The sequence below is a fragment of the Symphalangus syndactylus genome, chromosome 17 (genome assembly GCF_028878055.3).
Source record: "Symphalangus syndactylus isolate Jambi chromosome 17, NHGRI_mSymSyn1-v2.1_pri, whole genome shotgun sequence".
Taxonomy (NCBI): domain Eukaryota; kingdom Metazoa; phylum Chordata; class Mammalia; order Primates; family Hylobatidae; genus Symphalangus; species Symphalangus syndactylus.
Genome location: NC_072439.2, coordinates 86,672,700 through 86,684,802, shown reverse-complemented (window position 1 = coordinate 86,684,802; position 12,103 = coordinate 86,672,700). Strand labels below are relative to the sequence as shown.

The following is a 12,103-nucleotide window of genomic DNA, read 5'->3' as shown; positions in this document are numbered from 1 at the left end:
AGATATTTAGATATTTAGCTATTGCCAAAAATGAGCTGCATTATGCTTGAGATTCATTTAAATATTAGCCCAATTCACTGTTATTTATATATAACTAAAATGTTAGTTGAAATCAATATTTAATATTCACCCCCTTTAACTCACCTGTAAGATTCTTTGCAAGATTGATGGAAGGGCAATAAAAGCTGCCATGCTATTTAAAACTTGCATGGTCAAAGATTTCAGAGCTGTTATAACAAAATATCAATATTCAGGTTAGTTTAAAATAAGAGTTTTCAGTTTTTCCCGTAAGTCTATGGAAAACAATGGATTTATATAGCTTCTTAGAAACTTAGCTAACCAAAGCCTATTTGATATTTTAAAATTAACTGTTGACAAGTTATAAAGACTACAATTATTTAAGATAAATTATATGAGTGGAACAACAGAAAGAAACATGAAAGATGAGATCAACCATACTATATGGTTTCATTAAGGAAAATCATAGGAATATGCTATTGGAAAAAGATATTATACTGATAGTTTCTGCAGACAAATATTGGATTGATGATACAGGTGGACTCAGTCACTTGAATTCTGAAGAACTTACCTTCAGAGTGTAGATGAGGAATGGCTGAACTGGACAGCTTCTGAGGGGCCATCATTGCCTCCAATAATGGAAACCAAAGTGCCTATAATGTCAGAGAAAATCAAAGAAAAAGAAAAGTGGTCAAAGAAAACAATGAAAAACAAAAGAATAACTAACATCAGCATAATGTTTTACAGGTCGAAAGGTACTTCTCACATACATTTGTTGGTAAAAATTAGAAAAAATAAAAATGGAAATATTCGGGGAAAAAAAAAGACAATACAAAGCAGAAACCACAGCTAGAACAGGCATCTTTATCATGAAGCCTTGGGAAACATAAGGAGGCCAACGTTAAGTAAGTCTAGGCCTTGGAACTGCAATCTTACGTGTCTCAGGGGAGAGCAGGTTCAAGGAAGCCAGGAAGGAGCTTCCTGCTAGATTCTTATCTACTCTATTAAAAATTTAGCACTGACAAAGTTTAAAATAACACTATTGCTGCATAAAGAAATAAGCACCCCCACTAGCTGTCCCCCTACCCAATTTTCTTTAGCTATGTCAAGCAAGAAAAATGAGTAAAGGTTATCCCAAGTTTTTTCCATATCAAGCATTATCTTATATTTCCTAAGTCAACACGGACCAGCAAATAGAAGTTAAAACTGTATCAGTTAACATGATCAACCATGTCAAGAGATTAAAAAAAAATCTATCATTTATTTATATTATCACTATTAAATGCTTTACATTTATATTATATTAATCACTATTAAATGCTTTACATTTACATTTTTGCATTTAAATCTCATAATAACCCTATACAGTGGGTATTATCTTCACTGGAGATGTGAAATTGAGGCTCACTGAAGTTAAGTAATTTTTCAAAGATCACACAGCCAATTACCTGACTCTAAATTCTGTGTTCTCCTTAAGCCTTAGGAAAAATATTTATTATAAAAATGAATGGCTGGGTGCGGTGGCTCACTCCTGTAATCCCAGCACTTTGGGAGGCCGAGGCGGGCAGATCACCTGAGGTCAGGAACTCAAGACCAGCCTGGGCAACATGGTGAAACCCCGTCTCTACTAAGAATACAAAAAAATTAGCCAGGCGTGGTGGCAGGTGCCTGTAATCCCAGCTACTCAGGAGGCTGAGGCAGGAGAATCGCTTGTACCTGGGAGGTGGAGGTTGCAGTGGGCCGAGATCACGCCATTGCACTCCAGCCTGGGCAAGAAGAGCAAGACTCGGTCTCAAAAAAAAAAAAAGAACCCACTGCTGCCCGGCCCCCATGAAGATGCTGCCACCCCACCCCTGCTGGTGTGCAGCACACCCCACACCACTGCTGTCCATGCTGGCACAAGCATGTGTACCTGTCATGCCGCTGTTGCTGCTGGCACACACACACACACAAGGATGGGCTCTGCAGCCACTGCCTCAATAAAGTGCTTTAGCTGGCAGCCCCCACTGGAACATTGCTACCAGCTGATCAGAAACATTTTAGCTCCTCCAATGCAGCAAGTACATAAGCTTGCGGGGCCAGAGCACAAAGCCATAGGCCTGGTCTCAGCCGCTCAGAGTTAGAACAAGCAGCCCAGTAGTGCTGAGCTGAGCCTTGGCCCCCTGAAATCTTCTGGAAATGAAGACAGTTGACTGACCCACATTATACCACAGTCAAACCTTCAAAGGCACCAAAGAATATAAAAGCAAAAAATGCCATCCAAAGTACAGCAACTTCAAATATTAAAGGTACACCAGCTTATATGGATGAGAAAGAACTCTGGAAACTCAAAAAGCCAGAGTTTCTTCTTAACAGCAAACAACCCCACTAGTTCCCCAGCAATGGATCTTAACCATGCTGAAACGGCTGAAATGACAGATATAGAATTCAGAATCTGGATAGGAATGAAGATGTTTGAGATTCTGGAGAAAGTTGAATCCAAATCCAATGAATCTTAGGAATCTAATAAAATGATACAAGAGCTGAAAGATGAAATAGCCATTTTAAGAAAAGAACCAAACTGATCTGTCAGAGCTGAAAAACTCACTGCAAGAATCATATAATACAATTGAGAGAATTAACAGTGAGTAGATCAAGCTGAAGAAAGAATCTCAGAGCTTGAAGACCAGTTCTTCAAATAAAAAATGAAGACCAGTTCTTCAAATAAAAAATAAAGACAAAAACAAAGAAAAAAAGAAAAAAAAATGAACAAAACCTCCAGGAAATATGAGATTATGTAAAGACACCAAACCTTTGGCATTCCTGAAAGAGAGGGAGAGAGGACAAGCAACCTGGGAAACATATTTGAGGATATTGTCCACAAAAATTTCCCTAACCTCGCTAGGTTCTTGACCTTGAGAGGCTGACATTTAAACTCAGGAAATGCAGAGAACCCTTGTGAGATATTATACAAGATGGCCATTACCAAGACACATGGTCATCAGATTCTCTACGGTCAACATGAAAAAAGAAATTAAAGGCCACTAGAGAGAAGGGGCAGGTCACCTACAAAGGGAACCCCATTGGGCAAACGGTGGACTTTTCTGCAGAAACCATACAAACCAGAAGAGATTGGGGGCTTATACTCAGCATTCTTACAGAAAAAAATTCCAACTGAAAACTTCATATCCAAACAAACTAAACTTCATAAGCAAAGGAGAAATAAAATCATTTTCAGACAACGAATGCTAAGGAAATTCATTACCACCAGACATGTCTTACAAGAGGTCCTTAAGCTAAACATGGAAACAAAAGACTATTACTGGCCACCACAAAAAACACACTTAAGTACATAGACCACTGACACCATAAAGCAACTACAACGAGGCCTGCACAACAACCAACAACATGATGACAGGATCAAATCTGCACATAACAATAGTATCCTTGAGCATAAACAGGCCTTAAAAGGCACAGAGTGGTAAGCTGGATAAAGAAGCAAGACTCAATGGTATGCTGTCTTCCAAGAGATCCATCTTACATACAATGATACCCATAGACTCAAATAAAATGGATGGAGAAAAATCTACCAAGCAAACAAAAAAACAAAAAAGAGCAGGGGTTGCTATTCTAATTTCAGACAAAAGAGACTTTAAAACAACAATGAACAAAAAAGACAAATAAAGGCATTAAATAATGATAAAGGGCTTGATTCAACAAGAAGACTTAAGTATCCTAATACATATGCACCCAACAATGGAGCACCAGATATATAATACAAGTTCTTAGAAACCTATGAACAGACTTAGATAATCACACAATAATAGTAGGAGACTTCAATGCCCCACTAATAGTATCAGACAGATCATCGAGGCAGAAAACTAGCAAAGATACTCAGGACCTGAATGTGACACCTGACCAAATGGATCTAAGTGACATCTGCAGAACATTCCACCCAATAATAACATAATATGCATTCTTCCCATTTCCACCTGGCACATACTCTAAAATCAACCACATGATTGGCTATAAAACAATACTCAACAAATTCAAAAAAACGAAAATCATACCAACCACATTCCCAGACCACAACATAAAAAAAATTGAAATCAGTACTAAGAAGATCTCTCAAAACCATGCAATTAAATGAAAATTAAACAACCCTACTGGATGACTTTTGGGTAAAAACAATGAAATTAATGCAGAAATCAAGAAATTCTTTGAAACCAGTGAAAACAAAGATACAGCATACCAGAATCTCTGGAACACAGCTAAAGCAGTGTTAAGAGGTAAGTGTATAGTGCTAAATGCCCACATCGAAAAGTTAGAAAGATCTCAAATTAACAACCTAACATCACACCTAGAGGAACTAGAAAAACAAGAGCCAACCAACCCCAAAGCTAGAGAAGAAACAACCAAAATCAGAGTTGAACTGAGTACAATTGAGACAAGAAAAACCATATAAAAGACTAATGAAACCAAAAGATGATTCTTTGAAAGAATAAATAAGATTGCTAGACCACTAACTAGTAAGAAAAAGAGAGGCTGGGTGAGATGGCTCACAGTTGTAATCCCAGCTTTGGGAGGCTGAGGTGGGGAGATTGCTTGAGTCCAGGAGTTTGAGACAAGCCTGGGCAACCTGGGGAGACCCTGTTTCTACAAAAACACAAAAGTTAGCAGGGTGTGGTGGTGTGTGCCTGTAGTCCCAGCTACTCTATTTGGGAAACTGAGGTGGGAGGATTGCTTGAGCCTGGGAGGTCGATCATACCACTGCTCTCCAGACAGGGTGACAGAGCAAGACCCTGACTCAAAAAAAAAAAAAAGAGAAGGAAGGTAAGAGGGAAGAAGAGGAGGAGGGAGGGAGGGAAGGAGGATGGATGGACGGACAGAAGGATGGAAGGAAGGAGGGAAAAAGAGAGAAGATCCAAATAAATGCAGTCAGAAATGACAAGGGGACATTAACACTGACCCCCAGAAATATATTAAAAAAAAACCCTCAGAGACTATTACAAACACCTCTATGTACACAAACTAGAAAACCTAGAAGAAATGAATAAATTCCTGGAAACATACAACCTTCCAAGATGGAACCAGAAAGATACTGAAACCCTGAACAGATCAATATAACAAGTTCTGAAATTGAAGCAGTAATAAAAAGGCTACCAATGAGAAAAAGGCCAGGACCAGATGGATTCACAGCCAAATTATACCATACATATAAAAAAAACCTGGCACCAATTCTACTGAAAATCTTTCAAAAAATTACGGAGGAGAGACTCCTCCCTAACTTATTCTATGAGGCCAGCATCATCATGATACCAAAACCTGGCAGACACAACTGAAAAAAAAAAAAAAAAAAAAAAAGAACGAAAACATCAGGCTAATATTCCTGATGAACATACATGCAAAGATCCTCAACAAAATACTAGCAAACCAAATCCAGCAACATATCCAAAAGCTGACCCACACCCACAACCATCTGAGCTTTGAAAAAGTTGACCAAAAAAAAAAAGATAAGCAATGAGAAAAAGACTCCCTATTCAAGAAAGGGTGCTAGAATAGCTGGCTATCCATATGCAGAAGAATGAAACTGGGGAACTATGTATCACCATATACAAAGATCAACTTAAGATGGATCAGACTTAAATGTAAGACCTCAGAGTAAAAAACTCTTAGAAGAATACCTAGGAAATATTCTTCTCAATATCAGCCTTTGTAAAGAATTTATGGCTAAGTCCTCAAAAGAAACTGCAACAAAAACAACAACTGAAAAATGAGACCTAATTAAACTAAAGAGCTTCTGCACAGCAAGAGAAACTATCAATGGAGTAAATACACAACCTAGAGAATGAGAGAAAATATTCACAAACTATGCATCTGACAAATGTCTAATATCTAGAATCTATAAGGAACTTATATCAACAAGCAAAAAACAAATAACTCCATTACAAAGTGGGTAAAGGACATTAACAGACACTTCTTAAAAGAAGACACGCAAGTGGCCAATAAACATGAAAAAATGCTACGCATCACTAATCATCAGAGAAATGCAAATCAGTAAGATACCATCTCACACCAGTGAGAATGGCTTTTGTTAAAAAGTCAAAAAATAGCGGACATTCACAATGCTGCGGAGGAAAGGGAACACTTATACTATTGGTAGGAATGTAAATTAGTTCAACTACTGTGGAAAGCAGTTTGGAGATTTCTCAAAAGAACTGAGAGTTGAACTACCATTTGACCCAGCAATCCCACCATTTGGAATATACCCAAAGGAAAAGAAATCATTCTATCAAAAAGATACATGTACCCGCATGTTGACTGCAACACTATTCACAATAGCAAAGACATGGACTCAGGCAAGTGCCCATCAACAGTGGACTGGATAAAGAAAATGTGTTACATATATATCATGTAATACTATGCAGCCATAAAAAGAATGAAATCATGTCCTTTGCAGCAACATAAATGGAGCTGGAGGCCATTATCCTAAGCAAACTAAAGCAGAAACTGAAAACCAAATACCACGTGTTCTCATCTGTAAGTGGGAGCTAATCATTGGGCATATGGTCATAAAAATGAGAACAACAGACACTGGGGAATATAAGAAGGAAGGAGGGGGATAAGAGTTGAATAAAAACTACCTATCGGGTACTATGCTTACCACCTGGGAGACAGAATATTCATTCATACTCCAAACCTCAACACCATGCAATATATCTAGGTAACAAAGGCCAGCATCATTCTGATACCAAAACCTGGCAGAGACACAACAAAAAATCATGTAATCTCTGATTCTAAAATAAAAGTCGGGGGGAAGAAAGAGCAAGTTAAATGAAAAAACAAAAAAAAAGTCCAAATATAGGCTGCCAATCAAAAGATGAATAAAAATAAAAATTTAGGAATAAAAAAATTGTAACAAAAAGACTCGTATGATCTACCTAAATAAAGGTTAAACAACTATGGAAATTATAGACACAGAAAAGAATGTGTTATAAACCTTAATTAGGTAAAACACTGTGATTAATTAAAATTAGTAGGTATGTGAAGGGGAGAGTAGGAAGCAAGTATGAGTCCATGGGAATTTCATTATTGGCATGGCATCATACATATCATAAAAATGGAAATGTATAATAATTATAAACATATACACATAATTACAATGGGAGCTAAACATTGGGTACACCTGGACGTAATGATGGGAACAACAGATATCGATGACTACAAGAGGGGAAATGAGGAAGGAGGACAAAGGTATATGCAAATTTTCAACTGCGAGGGGGTTAGCACCCCATGCCTTGTGTTGTTCAAGGGTCGACTGTAATACACCATGATTAAGTGTGACTTATCCTAGAAATGCAAGGATTCAACATGTCAATAAATAGATGTGATACATCACATCAACAGAATGAAGAACAAAAACCACATGATCATCTCAATCAATTCAGAAAAAGCATTTGACAAAATTCAACATCTCTTCATGATACAAATCTCAATAAATTAGGCAGAGAAAGAACACACCTTAACATAATAAAGGCCATATATAACAAAACCCACAGCTAACATCATACCAAATGGGAAAAAGCTGAAAGCCTTTTTTCTATGAACTTGAAGAAGACAATGATGCCCACTTTTACCACTGTTATTCAACATAATACTGGAAATCCTAGCCAGAGCAATAAGGCAAGAGGAAGAAATAAAAGGCATCCAAATTGGAAAAGAGGAAATCAAACTGTCCTTATTTGAAAATGACATTATCTCATAGATATGAAAACCTAAAGACTCCACCAAGAAACTGTTAGAACTGATAAACGAATTCAGTGAAGTTGCTGGATTCAAAAATCAACATTCAACAATCAGTAGCATTTCTACATACCAATAACAAACTATCTGAAAAAGAAGTCAAGAAAGCAATCTCATTTACAAGAGCAACGAACAATAAAACAAAATACCTAGGAATACATTTAACCAAGGAGGTGAAAGACCTCTATAAGGAAAACTACAAAACTCTGATGAAAGAAACTGAATATACACAAATAAAAAGACATCCCATGCTCATGGGTCAGAAGAATATTAAAATGACAATACTACCCAAAGCAATGTGTAGATTCAATGCAATCCCTATCAAAATACCAATAACATTTTTCACAGAAATAGAAAAAAAATCTTAAAATTCATATGGAACTACAAAAAATCCTGAATAGCCAAAGCAAGCCTGAACAAAAAGGATAAATCTATATGCATCATACTACCTGATGTCAAAACATATTACAAAGCTGTAATAACCAAAACAGCACAGTACTAGTATGAAAACAGACACATAGACCAATGGAATAGAACAGAGAACCCAGAAATAAATCCACATATTTATAGCTGACTGATTTTTCACAAAGGAGTCAATAATATACATTAGGGAAAAGACACCCTCTTCAGTAAATGGTGTTGGGTAAACTGGATATTCATATGGCAAAGAATGAAACTAGACTCTTATATCTCACAATATACAAAACTAACTCAGCATAGATTAAAGACTTCAACGTAAAGCCAACATGCATAAAACTACTGGAAGAAAATATAGGGGAAATACTTCAGGACATTGGTCTAGACAAAAATTTTACAGCTAATACTTCAAAATCACAGGTAACGAAAACAAAAAAATAGACAAGTAGCATTATGTTAAACTATAAAGCTTCTGCACAGCAAGGAAATGATCCAAAGAGTGAAGAGACAACATGTACAATGAGAGATAATATTTGCAAACTAGTTATCTGACAAGGGACTAATATTTAGAATATATAAGGATCTCAAACAACTCAATAGCAAGAAAGAACTAAATAATCCAATTAAAAAGTGGACAAAGGATATGAATAGACACTTCTCAAAAGACAATCAACATGTCAGCCATACAAATGGCCAACAGGTTCATGAAAAAAATCTTCCAACATCGCTAACCATCAAGAAAATGTAAATCAAAGTCACCATGAGAGATCACGTCACACTTCTTAGAACAGCTATGATAGAAAAGATCAGAGATGACTCTTGCTGAGGATGTGGAGAAAAGGAAAGCCTTGTACATGGTTGGTGAGCATGTAAATTAGTACAGCCATTTTGGAAAACAGTATGGGGGTCCCTGAAGAAACTAAAAACAGAACTACAATATAATTCAGCAATCCTACTACTGGGTATTTATCTGAAGGAAATATATTGTAATCAGTATATCAAAGGGACACTTGCACCCCTGTTTACTGTAGCACTTATTCACAATAGCCAAAATATGGCATCAACCTAAGTGTCAATCAACGGATGCATGGATAAAGAAAATGTAGTAAATATACACAATAGAATGGTATTTGGCCATAAAAAAGGATGAAATCCTGACACTTGCAGCAACAAAGATGGAAGGGGAGGTCACAATGTTATGAAATAAGCCATGCACAGAAAGACGACTTACATGTGGGGAGCTACAAAAGTTGATCTCATGGAGGAATAGAGTAGAATGGTTACCAGAAACTGGTAAGGATGGGTTGGGGGATGAGGAGAGATTTGTCAATGGGTACAAGCATACAATTAGATAGAATTTTAATAAGTTCTAATGTTCAACAAAACAGTAGAGTGATTACAGTAAACAATGATTTATTGCGTATTTCAAAACCACTAGAAGACTCAATGTTCCCAACACAAAGAAATGATAAATGTTTGAGGTGACAGATATCCTAAGTAACCTGATTTGATCATCATACATTGTATGCATGTATCAATATATCACATTAATCCCATGAATATGTATAATTGTTATGCATCAATTAAGAACATTCTTTAGTTTTACGTAAGTTTCCTATGGGAAGCTGAGTAATATACATATATTTTTTGAGTACTATATTTTTAAAAGCAAGCATTATTTAATGCAATTTTACTAAAATTATATCAACCTAGGCAGACAAAAAATAACTAGAGTTATGTTCACCAAATGATAATGATGGTTATTTCTGAGTGATGGGATGAATCTATTTTAATTAAAAAAACCCATTCTTCTGCATAACTTTCTCTATTTCATGATTTTTAAAAATGATGAGTATGTATCATCTCACAGAAAGTTTCTTTTAATAAAGAAAAGCAATCACATTTATATAAATAGGCTTGTTATACACAATTTACATTCTAAAGACTTCATAATTTATGACCTTGAAAACTTCTGGACAAAAACTTAAGGGAGAAATTTGCTCATCTCAGAAGAACAGAAAATATGCCATGATTTATTATTTTCATTGTAACATGTATGGCTAAATATAGATATATAATTAACCTGTTCCCCATTTCAAAAACCCAGGCATTAGAAAGAGGCCAGGCAGTGTCAAGTCAGAGGCCTGAGCCTTGGAAGGGCAGGCAAAGAGTTAAGTCATATCATGATACAACTTTACTTCTTAAAACTATTGCAGAATTTAACTATCAAATCACATCTCGCCCCCTTAGTTTCTGCTTCATTGCTGTAACTCCCACCTGCACCTGCTGCTCAACGATACCTCCTTCAGTTTTGTTTTCTTCTTTTGTGCCATCTGGGATCTGTGATAGCAGTGGTTCCAACCTTGGCTGCATATTGGAATCATGAAGGGAGCTTTAAAACATGGTGGTGACTGGGTCTTATCCCCAGAGACTTTAATTTAATTGATCTGGGGTGCAGCCTGAGTACTGGAATTGTTCAAAGCTCCCCAGGTGACTCTAGTGTGCAACCAAGGTTGAGAATTACTACACCATAGCCTTCTTTAACCTTTCTTCAGCTTTCTCTTGAGGGCTTTCCTCCAGTTCTTCATGCTTACTTTCACCACAGGGAATAGAGACGATGATAAATGATGACCTATCTCTGGTACAACTACATGGAATACACAAAATCTCAGTCCAAAGACAACAGGCACATCTAGTATTCATGCATCTTAAGTTTTGCAGCACAGCCAAACCATGAATATAAAGCCTTTGTTGAGAACAAACAAGCCACACACTCTTTATAATAACTTCAGGAGTCTCCTACTCCTGGGAACACTAAAAAGTGATTAAAATCCACTTGAATTAAACCCGGGTGGCTGAGAAGGCAGTGGAAACAGAACTGATTCCTAGTTTCAGACAAGTACAAGCTTTCTTTTTTTTTTGAGACGGAGTTTCACTCTTGTTGCCCAGGGCTAGAGTGCAATGGTGCGATCTCAGCTCAACGCAACCTCTGCCTCCTGGGTTCAAGCAATTCTCCTACCTCAGCCTTCTGACTAGCGGGGATTACAGGCATGTGCCACCACGCCCGGCTAATTTTTTGTATTTTTAGTAGAGATGGGATTTCTCCATGTTGGTCAGGCTGGTCTCGAACTCCTGACCTCAGGTGATCTGTCCGTCTCGGCCTCCCAAAGTGCTGGGATTACAGGCGTGGGCCACCGTGTCTGGCCAAGTACAGGCTTTCAAATACCTAAACAGTCATTCTCCTACCTCACGTTGCTGCTGGTTCAAATTATGTGAATTTCTCTGGCAAAGAGCAATGGTCTCCACCATGGTATCTTCAACATCCTTCAATGAGGGGTCCTCTTTGGTATCTAGATTTAGAAAAAGTATAAACATCATTTAAGGATACGTTGCTGATAATCTCAGAGCCTCTGTGAAAAGTTACACTTTTTTTCCTTTGCATCACCTTCATTTTCTACTATATAATAATTAATACAACCTGATGCTAATGTTTTGTAGATTAAAAAACAGATTATTCTGTGAAATAAGAGTTTCCCACAGAAATGTTTCACATTCGTAGCACAGATAAAGCACATCACACTTAGCATTTCAATATGCTATGGAAATATGGAAAATCCCCAATCATCTGTCTAAGGATTAGTTACTAGAGAGATTATCATTCACCTTTCTTGGTATACTATCTCTTCTTCTGCCTATTTCTTAAACGTAGATATTCCCCCCAAGATACTATTTTAGGTCTCTCTTCATTTTCTCAATGATTTCAGCCATTTTTGTTTCAACTCTCATGTCTTTGTTCATAACTTTCAAATACACATCTCCAATCTTTATTCCATTCAAAATCTACAGGTTGAATCTTCTAATGAACCTAAGACATTTATCTCCACAT

The 12,103-nt window shown here is 36.9% G+C and overlaps 1 protein-coding gene across 6 annotated transcripts in view; it reads right to left on the bottom strand.

The window, feature by feature from the left end:
- Nucleotides 1-12,103, bottom strand: part of VPS8 (VPS8 subunit of CORVET complex) — a 237,310-nt gene that overhangs the window by 65,398 nt on the left and 159,809 nt on the right. For all 6 annotated transcript variants that reach the window (XM_063621917.1, XM_063621919.1, XM_063621915.1 and 3 more), the window contains 3 exons: nucleotides 11,464-11,567; nucleotides 590-671; nucleotides 145-227 (listed from right to left, as the gene is read on the bottom strand). In XM_063621917.1, coding sequence (XP_063477987.1) covers nucleotides 145-227; nucleotides 590-671; nucleotides 11,464-11,567 — 269 coding nt within the window. The remainder of the gene's footprint in view (nucleotides 1-144; nucleotides 228-589; nucleotides 672-11,463; nucleotides 11,568-12,103) is intronic.